General features: G+C 54.9%; 1 protein-coding gene across 4 annotated transcripts in view; it reads left to right on the forward strand.

The window, feature by feature from the left end:
* The window catches only part of NUP210 (nucleoporin 210), a 107,270-nt gene that overhangs the window by 77,352 nt on the left and 17,624 nt on the right, over positions 1–12,294 (forward strand). For all 4 annotated transcript variants that reach the window (XM_073901718.1, XM_073901717.1, XM_073901716.1 and 1 more), the window contains exons 22-29: positions 650–777; positions 868–1,003; positions 2,531–2,593; positions 2,779–2,958; positions 6,124–6,204; positions 7,195–7,326; positions 8,428–8,586; positions 11,388–11,479. In XM_073901718.1, the coding sequence (XP_073757819.1) occupies positions 650–777; positions 868–1,003; positions 2,531–2,593; positions 2,779–2,958; positions 6,124–6,204; positions 7,195–7,326; positions 8,428–8,586; positions 11,388–11,479 (971 nt within the window). The remainder of the gene's footprint in view (positions 1–649; positions 778–867; positions 1,004–2,530; positions 2,594–2,778; positions 2,959–6,123; positions 6,205–7,194; positions 7,327–8,427; positions 8,587–11,387; positions 11,480–12,294) is intronic.

Here is a 12,294-nt window from a genome sequence, read left to right on the forward strand (position 1 = left end):
AGTGCTTGAGTAGCTTAGAGTACGTGATGGAGAGAACAGTTAGTAATGAAAAGGGGAGTGCTTGAGTAGCTTAGAGTACGTGATGGAGAGAACAGTTAGTAATGAAAAGGGGAGTGCTTGAGTAGCTTAGAGTACGTGATGGAGAGAACAGTTAGTAATTAAAAGGGGAGTGCTTGAGTAGCTTCGAGTACGTGAAAAGCCAGTATTCTCTTACACAGCCTCAGATATTCCTTCTGTGGTCCCATTTCCTGATCAGACTTCTGTTTCTTCACCAAGCGTTTCTGACGCTTCGTATCCCAAGGTCCTTACTGTATGTATTATACATACTGCCAGGTGTGAGCTATTTGGTCAGTGAGCACTTATTGAACTCCTACTGTATGCTCTTCCAGCTGCATCTTATCACTCTAGATTCTTAGCTCTCTAAGATTGGGGAGTATAATTTATGTGTCTGAGTATCCCCAAAGCCCCCCCCTTGTATACAGGAAACACTTAAGTGATCTTCATTTGTTGATTGGCCGGTCATCTGGAGCTCAGCCTGGGTCTGTGGGTTTGAGGTTAGCAACGCCTTGGCAGAAAGCCTTGGAGTGCCACCGGTGATAGAATTAGTCACTCAGAGGCTACCCTGAGTCTTTTGTCCCCCACAATGCAGGTGGAGATTGGGAAGATGGTCAAGGCATATGTCCGCGTGCTGGACTTTCACAAGAAGCCTTTTCTGGCCAAATACTTTGCCTTCATGGACCTGAAGCTCCGGGCGGCTTCTCAGATCATCACGTTGGTGTGAGTCCTCTCAGGGGGTCCAAGGAAGCCATCTCAGGGACAGCACTGGCAGGTTGAGGGGAGAAGTCCCAGCCCTTCCCTCTGTTCCAGGGCCCTTGACGAAGCCCTTGACAACTACACCGCCACGTTCCGTGTCCATGGTGTGGCCATTGGCCAGACCAGTCTCACTGCAATGGTGACTGATAAAGCTGGACAGCGAATCAACTCAGCCCCACAGCAGATTGAGGTAAAACTGGGCTTCCTCCCACCAGGTGGGATCCATCCAGCCCTCACTGCCTGCGTGCACGGAGTGGGAAGTGTGTCATTTTTGTGATGGGCTAGGAGTTCTAGGGATCATCCAGGAAGCTGCCGTGGAGAAACCATATTAAAATCTCTGCCCTGCCATGTCCTCTGACTCAGAGGGAGCTCTCACCATTCCCCGGGGCGGCAGCAGCAGAGGGAGGGGCCTGAGGTACTTTAATCTCCCTCTTTGTGGGGGGCGTCAGGATTGGCTCAGAGAAGGGGGGGAGCTGCTTGTCACATGGCCAGAGAGTGGCAGAATACTCTAAATCCTTAGGTGCCAAGAAGAGGCAGATTAGGCTCATGTGTAGATGCTCATCCTGACAGTCGGTCCGAACCGGCCCTCCGAAGCCATGAGCTTCTGTCGTGGAACCCCCTGAGCAAGCAGGGAGCTCCGAGGTCTCCTGGGGTCATCTCCGTATGTGACTCAGGATTGTCTTGTGGCATTAGGTTTGCACAGGAGCCTCCCAGTCCCTGGAGGCCAAGGCAGCCATGGCCCCACATTCACATCCAAGTTTCTCCTTAACCCTCCTGCCAGCGTCCTCCACAGGTCTTGTCCACACAGGGGCCGGCAGACTTTATATTAAACTGTTCCGGAGCCGGTGGTTGTGGTTTGTGCTTCTGGATGGAAGGGCTCCTTTCTTCTGGTGAAGAAGAATTCATTTTTGCCTATAAATAGCACAGGCCTACAGAGACTAATCCTTATGCACAAAGCAGCCCCCTTGGCTGACTGGCATATGCGCTCACCGTCCGGACTCTTCCTGCACTCCTGCTAGGCGGGGCCTGGGGGGGCTGGCAGGAGGATGATGTGGGACCTTCTGTGCTGCAGAGACAAGGGCGTCCTTGTCCCTGCCCCCCCAAACCCCTCTCTCTTCATCTAAGAAGTTTTGAGAGCATTGAAGAAGAGAATTCTTCTTGGGCAATTTATCAGTAGAAATTGGAGAAATGCAATGAAAGGGGGAAAACCTTGAAGGCAGTGGAATGTGAACTTTGCTGTGCATCAGAATCTCCTGGAGGACTTGTTAAAACACAGATTTCAGGACCCCTCCCCCAATTCCGATTCCATAGATTGGGGTGGGCTGGAGAATGTGTGTTTCTAATGGTTCTTAGGTGACGCTGATACTGCTGGTCAGGGGACCACGCAGTGAGGACCGTGCTGTAAGAGGAAGTTTATGTGAAGAAGGTGTGTTTATCTTCATGGGGTTTCAGGTCTGGGGAAACGAAGCTTGGTTACAAACAGCAGAACATGCCCCCAGGAATCGCAGATCCTCAGGCCCCTGCTCAGGCTGGGGAGGGGCGCTCAGGCTCCTCCCAAGCTGGCCAGGACCCCAGGCCCTCCCCAGTCGCCTCGCACAGAGGAGGGATGTCCAGGCACCACGTGTCCCTCTCCCTGAAAACATTCAGGGTGAATTCCACCCGGCTGTGTGAGCTCGGAACACAACGGCCCACTTCTCTCTTGTGTTTCCACGTGCAGGTCTTTCCCCCATTTAGATTGATACCCAGGAAGGTGACACTGATCATCGGGGCCATGATGCAGGTAGGAGCCAAAGGCCACATGCTTGCCCACCCCCAGTCTTGGCCCCTGCCTGGCTCCAGGCATGCCCCCCACCCCACCCCCAGGCGTCAGGAGGCTAAGATGGAGAGCTCGGGGGTGTTGGCACCCTCGCATCTGAGAATGAGGCGTGGGGGCTGATTGGGCACTGCTGTTTCTCCCCACTCCAGATCACCTCGGAGGGCGGCCCGCAGCCCCAGTCCAATATCCTCTTCTCCATCAGCAACGAGAGCATCGCTGTGGTGAACAGCGCGGGGCTGGTGCAGGGGCTGGCCGTCGGAAACGGCACGGTGTCTGGGGTCGTACAGGCTGTGGACGCGGAGACTGGCAAGCTCGTCATCGTGTCCCAGGTAATGCGTGTGGGCTGCACTGACCACGTGTGCTTCTGAAGCCTCTAGTGGTGGGGTGCACTGCTCCCCGCTGCAGCTGGTGCGCTGGTCAGTTGTGATGGTGAGGAGGTCTGTTTACTGGGGTCGGGCTCTGCTCCCAGGGACCCCGCTCTCTGAGGGCCCTGCTTCTGCCCTCTGAGTCCACAGCCCCTGTCTGCCACCCGCCCCCTCCCAGGGTCAGCCCGGCCAACCTGGGGATCCCCAAGATCCATCTCCAGGCTGAGTCTCCCTAGCTGCTCCTTAAGGGACAGGGTCTCCAACACTGTCCCCACCCTGGGGACATTCCAGTGCACGATGGTGGCAGCAGCTATGACGGTGGACTCTGCCCTGGGCACTTTACACCTGCCTCCTTTACTTCCCTCGGCACCCCTGCCCCCCGGGCATTTGCTGCTAACCTGTTTCCTGATGACGGGCCTAAGGAAGAGCTAGTGGCCCAAGGCTTGGGGATGTTCATATGGAAGAGAAAGCAGTACTGTTGCCTCCAACGTGCTTTGTGGATTGCAGTATGAGTTTTCAGGGGTGTGCATAGCTTGGCTACTGTAAGCGTGGACAGTTGGACACCAATAGGATTTCAGACCCAGAGCTGTATTTCCAGAAAGAAAGGAAAACCTGAATCATGCACTAGTCACTTTTGCTCCACTGGAGGTTAAGTTATCCCCCAAGCCTCTTGGCTGGACTCGGGGACATTTGCGAAGTGCTTTTCTGGATCAGCAGAGATGTTGGAAGGCTCAGCTAGGGGAGCCTTCCCCGCAGGAGGGTCTTCCTGCCCCACATCAGCGACCCTGACTCCAGGCAGGGGAAAGTTGGTTTCTTTTTTTTGTGTTCTGTTGTTTTTTTTTTTAAGATTTTATTTATTTATTTGACAGAGAAAGACAGAGTGAGAGAGGGAACACAAGCAGGGGGAGTAGGAGAGGGAGAAGCAGGCCTCCTGCCGAGCAGGGAGCAGGGAGCCTGATGCGGCGCTCGACGTCGGGCTCAATTCCAGGGCCCCGGGATCATGACCTGAGCCAAAGGCAGACGCTTAACGACTGAGCCACCCAGGCACCCGTTTGTTTCTTTTCTTTCTTTCTTTTTTTTTTTTTTAAAGTGGGCTTCACACCCGACGTGGGGCTTGAACTCATGACTTTGAGATCAAGAGTCGCATGCTCCACAAATTGAGCCAGCCAGGCTCCCTGAACATTGGTTTCTAAGTCTGATGGTGCTCCTTGTTTCCCGGGGGTGGGCACCTCATCGGGCTCTTCACAGGAGATGGGAGATGGTCTCCACGTCCTGAGCAGGACTCAGAGTACTTGGGCTCTCCCTGACATCCTGTGACCACGGTGACTTGTGGAAGCATCTCAGGGGAGGTGGCCAGAAATCTGGGCTCTAATGTGACTGCGGACAGCCTTTTCAGAACCCCGTCCCCCTGTTTCTTGTCCGGCATTCAGGGCTCCCTGGAAGGAGTCCATGAGCTCCCCTGAGTTCACCGCATCTGAACACAGAGCACCCAAGGGAGCTGGTGTGTGCATCATCCTAGAGAAGGGGAGGCTGATGCGTCCTTCTTCCCAGGGCTGACTTTGATCTGACATTGAGTTCATTGATTTACTCCCTTTTGCAGGAGTTGCAGTGTCTCTGCTTAAACCACAAAGTCTTTTTGAATCATGGAGGTAGATGCCCTGATTCTACCTATTGATTTTATAAAGACAGCAAGAAAGCGTTGGGAATGTGAAATCTGTCCTGTGGCATATAGCAGGATTCAGATAGACGTCCTGGAGAATAAGATGAAGGACCAAGGAGGCCTTGCTTTTTTTTTTTTTTCCTTCCAAAAAAAGGACTGTGGCTTTGGGAACTAGTTTATTTTCCTCCTCCTGGGGGCCCAGGTAGCTGAACTTCGGCCAGAGGGGCAGACAGCCATGCATTTCCCTCCCAGCCACTTCTCTTCCTGGTCTGACCTTGCCGGGCCACCTCTCTCTGTGTGTCTCCCATCTGGCAGGGTGGGAGAGTTGCTGGGGCAAGATCCTGGTGCCCCTTGGCAGATGGAGAGGCTGTGCCACCGGTCCTAGCCGAAAGCCATCTTCTTGAGCCCGGGCAGGCGGGGGCTCAGCTTGAAGCCCACGTGTCCACAGAGTATATGGGGTTCTGCTCCAAAGCCCCCAGTTCCATCTGTCCAAACCAGGTCACCGATTCAGCACCCATGGCCGGGGTATGGGCCGGGACTGGCAGGAGACCGGGCAGTTAAAAGGGCAAAGGGAAGGAAGGGAATGGATGTTTATTGAGTACCTACTAAATGCCAGGCATTAGCCCGGATCACAAGACACAGGAGGTGGGCTCAATACTGAGCCAATGCAAATAAGGCTTAAGGGTTTTAGTATCCTGGGTTCAGCAAGAGCCAATAGCGCTATAAAGAAGCCTAATAAAGTTAATCTTTGTTTTTTAAGATTTTATTTATTCATTTGAGAGAGAGAGAGAGAGAGAGAGAGAGAGAGCCAGACAGAGCATGAGCAGGGGAGAGAGGCAGAGGCAGAGGGAGAAGCAGGCTTCCCGCAGAGCAGGGAGCCCAATGCGGGACTCGATCCCAGGACCCTGGGATCATGACCCGAGCCGAAGGCAGACGCTTAACCGACTGAGCCACCCAGGCGCCCCTACAGTTAATCCTTGACCAGATTAATTAGAGTGTAGACTTCAGAATGGAAGATGATATGCAGTCTGCTCTAACTAGGTTCTGTGTCCTGCATTTGTCACAGTAGCCTGTTCACTTACAGAGAGAAACACACTAGATCTGGGGTTGGGAGAATCTGGAATCCTGTTCTGTGAGGGCCACCCCGAAGAGCAGTCCCCAAGTCACTGCCCCCAAGGCTCTGGACTGCGGACCTGGAGCAGCTGGATCAGATAGGCCTCTAGGCTCAGAGGACCAGGCTGGGACCCCCAAGGGAATGGGAAAAGCAGTGGCCAGTTCTCTGTGGGGTGAGTCACCCACGGGACCAGGCTGCCTCGGGAAGAGGAGCATGGTGCTGGGCATCTTGTGAGTACCTCCTGGCCGCAGGACTCAAAGCTGGCCTCGGCAAGATCCTCCTTCCCCGGAGAGGTCCCGTTGCGAGCCCCTAGTCCCTACCGCAGCCAGCCTGAACCCCAAAGCCCTTTCCCTAGGACCTCGTGGAGGTGGAGGTGCTGCTTCTCCAGGCTGTGAGGATCCGCGCTCCCATCACTCGCATGAGGACGGGGACCCAGGTGAGGCGGGAAGCTCTCCGGCCCCTTCCCATCATGCTGGCTGCCTGAGCAGCCTCTCTGCAGGCCTTGGGCTCAGAGTCCTGGTTTGGGATGAGGTTGACGGGCTCATGGCTAGGTCACTGTTCCCTCTCCTGCTCAACAGCTGCTGGTCCTTGGGTTCAGCTCCAGCTTTAGGAGCCTTCCCTGTGTTTCCTGCTCCGGGCTCCTGTGTTTTCTCTGGCACAATTACTGAGTGACACCTGTGCCCACCCCGCCCCCCCTCCGCCCAGGTCCACCAGCTTCCCACACCTAGAATAGCACCTGGCACATCACAGGAGCTCACGTTTATATGGCGGGTACTCTGCTCCGTGCTCTGTGCAGCAATTCCTTCAGTGTTCATTAACAGCCCGTGAGGTTGCTCCCTGTGTCATCCTTCTGTTATAGATGAGGATGTGAACACACGTAGAAAGCTTATGACCTTGACCCAAGGTCACACAGCTAGTAAGTGATGGAACTGTAAATCGACCCAGGCAGCCTGGCACGGAGTCTGTTCTTGGCTTTTGGCAGTGTTCCTCCACGTGTTTCCCCTGGCGGGCACTCAGGAACCTCAAATCCCACCTGGGCCCATCCCCCCGTGAGCAGGGACCAACCGCGGGGCAGGATGAGCTGTGCCACTTGGGAGGCTGCAGGTACCCTAGAGCTCTGGGGAGGGGGGTCACATCACAAAGAGGGGTCGGTCAGCTAAGGTGAGACACTGTCTGCAGCCCAAGGACCGTGTGCGGAGGGATGGTTCTGTCTTTTATTTGATCACTGGCTGTTCTGCCAGCCCTCCCTGCACCTGTGCTGGGCCCATCTCTGGTGAGGGAAGAATAGGGCACAGCTCCCATGGCACGAAGGAGATAGGAAGGGACCCAGGCAGTGGAGAGGTAGTTCAGGCAGTGCCGCAGGGCTTTAGGGGGCACTCTCGGCAGGGCGACTCCGGTGGTCACAGGCCTCGATTCTCTCCTGCAGATGCCTGTTTATATCACCGGGATCACCAACAACCAGAACCCTTTCTCCTTTGGCAACGCTGTGCCGGGCCTGACCTTCCACTGGTCTGTCACCAAGCGCGATATCCTGGACATCCGGGCACGACACCATGAGGTAACTGCCCACCCTGGGCCCCCTTCCACCGCTCCCATGTGCACCAATGTCCAGAGCAGGGAGGGTTCTCCCCATAGTTCTGCATGTGGGGTCTGCACCCTCACTCCCAGGCCGGTCCTGGCCCCATTCTGTCTCTCAGGGCTCATCGGGACACCTTGCAAATGCTGCCACCACACCGTTCTCCCCTGGTGTCCTTCCTCCACTCCCAGTCCTCTCCTGTCCAGGAATCTGGGCTCCTAGCTCTCCCTTCTCGCAGCCCTTTCCACTCTAAGCAATGTGCTTGCTAAGCACTACAGACGGGCTTTGTAGGTAACCGACTTCAGAAGGCAGCAAAAATGACAGCCTTGTGGGGAGGTCACAGAAGTTCCAGAACATCACAGGGTCTTGGTCAGGGTACCTAGTCTGTAACTTCTGACCTTCTCTCTCAGGTGATGCCTGGCAGCCCTGGGGCTTTTTCCAGATTTACCCCTGAGGGACAACTCCCCTCCCCTTAGCCCTTCTGAGAGGGACCCTGGCCTTTCCTCAGACCACAGAGCTGGAAGAGGAGCTACTGACTCCCTCTTTGTGTTGACTGGAGCCCATCTGTGGGAAGGGACTTGGTATATGTCGCCCAGTGAGCCAGTAGGGAAATGGGATGGGGTGCCAGCCCTGGTGACTTCAGTCTGCCACCCCCAGTGGGCCGTGGTCATGCAGGACCCAAGTGGGGGGTGGTTTGGGGAGGTTTCTTCTTGCCTTATCTGTGCACAGCAGGAAGGGGGTGGCTGGGGAGGGTCCCGTCCCCGGAACCAGGTGCTTCCCCAGATTGTTCCTTAAGCACAGACATGTCATGTGTGGGGCTTTTCAGGGAAACACTGCCAAGCCTAGCATCCCTCTTGGTTCATCGCCCACTCCCCACACTAAAGGCTCTGAGAAGGCCTGCCCAGCTGGGTTGACCCAGCATGACCCACCTGCACCTGTGAACCTCTGCCTGCTGCACGGGTGCTGGGGTTAGCGGGCTCCAGCCAGAACGGGGAGGCAGCAGGCTTTGAGGACAGGCAGGCAGCTGTCAGGGGTACCAGGGCCCCAGGCCCTCCCTGAGAACGTGTTTGGTGTCTGTTCCAGGCTTCACTACGGCTTCCGTCACAGTACAACTTTGCCATGAACGTGCACGGCCGGGTGAAAGGCCGGACCGGGCTTAGGGTTGTGGTCAAGGCTCTGGACCCCACCGCTGGGCAGCTGCATGGCCTCGCCAAAGAACTCACCGATGAGATCCAAATCCAGGTAAAGAGCAAGGGGGCAGAAGCCAGCGTTAGAGGGAAAGCAAGTGCCCCCCCCCAGGGTCATTTGGGCCCACATCAGCCCTGCTACCACCCATGCACCTGATGACTTCTTGGCCTGCAGGGGTCAGGAGTATATAAGGTGCTGTGGGAGCCCAGAGTTGGGGCTGCCCAGGGCCATCAGGATGGGGCTGGGTGGCCGGCAGGCCAGGTGGGAGGAATGGCGTGTACAAAGTCCTGGAGGTCTGAAATAGCTCAGTGTGTTCCACAAATAGCAGATAATTCTGCACTTAAGAGTCTGAGGCACCTTCATAGTAGGAAGAAGCTGGAAAATCATGAAGCATTCATTGAATTGTCTGTGTTTATTTCACAAATACTCAGCACTTAACGGAGGCAGGCTTGCCTTTCGCCACTTCCCAGTGTTGTTTCACCTGGGAGGTGTTCCCGTGAAGCCAGCAGGCACTGCTGCCCGATGATGAGTCTGCAGCCCGATGGGGTAGGGGTCAAAGTGCCCCTCCAGGTTGCGGTGAGTGGGTGGTGGGCCCAGAAAGGCCTGGAGGGCTGTGCTGTGTGGACGGCCTGGCAGACAGTGTGACCTACTGATTCACAGATGGAAACCGAGCCTCAGAGAGGGAGGGGGGCTGCTCAGAACCCCCAGGGGTACACCACTGAGTCAGGACGTAGAGCCCAGCGGTTCTTCTCCCACCGGGGCTCAGCGCCTGTGTTTCTGTCTCCAGCCTGCCCTCCTACCTCCCCTGTCCTTCGGGGCCCCTCTCTAAAACTAGGGAGGGGACAAGTTGCTTCGGAAGAGCATTTTTAGCTTCACAGGGCCCCGTTCTACTCATCTGGGACTCAGTAACCTCTGGGTCCCCCTAAATTGCAAAGAAAAATTGAAAGTGTCCCCTAAATATCATGAGAAAAGAAACAGATTCAAGCCTCCGCTTCAAGATGAAATAAGCCATTTTTAACCTAGACGCTTACCTCGTCGGGGGTAAAGATTTTCAAAGAAAGAAACACCCATTTAGCAACCCCCTCACCTTTGTCTGCACGCATGCATGCACACATAGACACACAAACATACACAGGCTCACGGACACATACACACGTGCGCATGTATGCACAGATACAATGCATGTATACACGCACATGCACATGGATAAATATGGTTACACGGACCCAATTACAAATGCACATGCTTCCCAGTTAAAAATAAAATGCAATCATGTCCGGCGCCTCTCATGGGGTTAAAGACGGGGCTTTGTAGCTTTCAAATTCTGTGACCTCACTTGAGTCACCTAACATCTTTGTGCCTCGGTTTCCCTAGCTGACAGCAGCTGGAGGTTTGAGTACATCAGAAACTTTGAGACGCTGGATCCAGCCCACAGACGTGTTTGCTTTGGTTCATGCAGTGCTCTGAAACAATTTTTATTTGTTGCCAACATTTAAAAATAGGAAGATGTTGTCTAAAAACCCAGGACGCAGCTTGTCCTGAAGATATGGCGTCTTGCCACGTGGCAGAATCAGCAGGCAATGAGAAGCAGCCTCCCCACAATGGAGCCGGCCCCTCACCTCCCCGTCATTGTCCCCTGGGTGGTGAGGCCACGGGGCCGTCGCTGTTGACCCTGGTGCTCGCACTGTTGCTTTCCTGACGCTTGAGTTAACAGGAAAGTTAGATCGCTCTTACACCCTCCCCTCCCTCTAAAGAAGGGCAAAAAAGCACATGCATTTAAGAAAAACAGGAGGAAAACTAGTTGTGGGTGTGTTTCCTGTGCCGTGTGTGTGTCGGAGTCAGAACCAGGGAGGCTGCTCCACTCTGGGCACCCCCTGCCTTGTGGAAGGACCCCCTGAAACCAGAACCCCATCTCGCTCCCAGAGACCATTTATCATTCACCATTTAGGAAGTGCCAGTTGCGTCGCCACACAAATCCCACAGCATTTTGAGACAGACGTGGCAAGGATTATTGGTTTTAGACCCATTTTACAGAGGAGGAAATCTGGGCTTATGTATATGATTCAGAACACAGCAGTGCTGGGAGGGAAGGGGTTTCCTTGGAAAACCGGGCCCTTCGCATCCAGCCCGTCTGATCAGGTCAGAAGCCAGAGGGGGAGCTCAAAGCTGGGTTCAGCATCCAGGCCCGGATGCCAAAGGAGGTCCTCCCAAGGCCCCCTAGAGAAAGGGACTTGGAAGGGCGGTGGACAATTAGGGTGCTTGTCGGGAGGGGTCTGGAGTTTCCGTAAGAGCTGCGACCCTGGGCTGGGGAGCTGTGGAAGGCCTCGGGGCTCCTGGGAAGTGAGGATCAGATTCGATCTGATTCGCTCCAGTACTACCAGGTTTCTCATGGGCCAGCCTGGTTCAATGACACACCCCGCCCCACCCTGTGCAGCTTCCAGGAGAGCATGGCAAGAGGGGGGAAGATCAGGGCCAAGGGGCGGATGGGACTTATTCCGAGATGGGCACAGTGAGGAGCAGCTGAGCCAGACCCTGGGCCCTGTTATTCTGTATACTGCCTTCCGTGCACATAAAGATCCCCCCACCACGGGAACTTGGGGGGCGGCCTGTGCTCCCTGGCTCCATGAAGCAGCTGCCGTCGGGGTGCACAAACATGAGCCTGCCCGCTTGTTCTCATCACACCTCTGGCCTCTCTTAAAAGTCCGCCCTTCCCATCCCATCCCCTGCCGCCTGGCAGGTGCCCACAACAGTGTTCCTCCTCTCTGGGCCCCTTTGGTCTCACTGCCAGGAGGGGAGCAGGGGCCTGGACGGAACTCCAGCACATCCCAGAGAGCAAACCTTGCCCTCCATTCCAGGTATTCGAGAAGCTGCTGCTGCTGAACCCTGAAATAGAAGCAGAACAAATATTAATGTCACCCAACTCATTTATAAAGCTTCAGACAAACAGGTACGTGACTCAGCGCTTGTTTGCAGCAGGGCTGAGAAGCTGCGCTCCACATCCGACGACTCGTTTGTCAAAGTTGTCAGGAGCCGCGGATGCTTCAAGCGAACTGCGTCTCTCTTGGTGTGAAGTGGGTGCGGCTTCTGCATTCCCCTTTGTCTTCCCCATGGAGTTCTCCTGCTGTTTCACATCACTGGTCCCCGTGGGTCCATCTTTTCTTCCCTGTCACCCAGAAAGCTTTTAATGCCTACTGCTCAAGTCCGCGACTCCAAAGGGAAAAAAGTACCACCTTGGAAGAGTTAAATTTTCAAATGCCCCTTTGTCTTCAAGACTTGCTGTTTGGTGGGCATCATTCCTGAACCAGCAGCATGGGCATCACCTGAAAGCATGGTAAAATGCAAATTCTGGGCCGCAACCCAGACCTGCACTCAGCCAGATCCCCACTCGGTGGGGACGTACATCAGTGTCTGCAAGTATAATTCCTGCCTTGCATTCACGTGGGGTGCCTTTGGTAGCAATGACTTGCATGCGAACTGTGGTTTGCAAAGTGGGGGGCTCTGAGGACCACGGGGGTACTTGCATGTTGCATGAAACACACACATGTGGTGTTCGTTCAGCCACAAGTGTCTAAATGCCAGGCTGTGTGCTAGGCTCCTGGGACAGAGTTGGATGACATTCTGGTGGGGAAAAGAGAAGTACAGCATGAGAAGGGCGACGATCAAACAAGGCATAATGGTTAAGCCATAGCCCAAAAAAGGGCCTTCTATGCGACGATTTAGGGGAGTCATGTCAGATAGAGATGGTTGAGCTGGGTTGTTTTT

The sequence above is a fragment of the Callorhinus ursinus genome, unplaced genomic scaffold (genome assembly GCF_003265705.2).
Source record: "Callorhinus ursinus isolate GAN/ISIS: 27379988/994484 unplaced genomic scaffold, GSC_fseal_2.0 scaffold15, whole genome shotgun sequence".
Classification (NCBI taxonomy): Eukaryota; Metazoa; Chordata; class Mammalia; order Carnivora; family Otariidae; genus Callorhinus; species Callorhinus ursinus.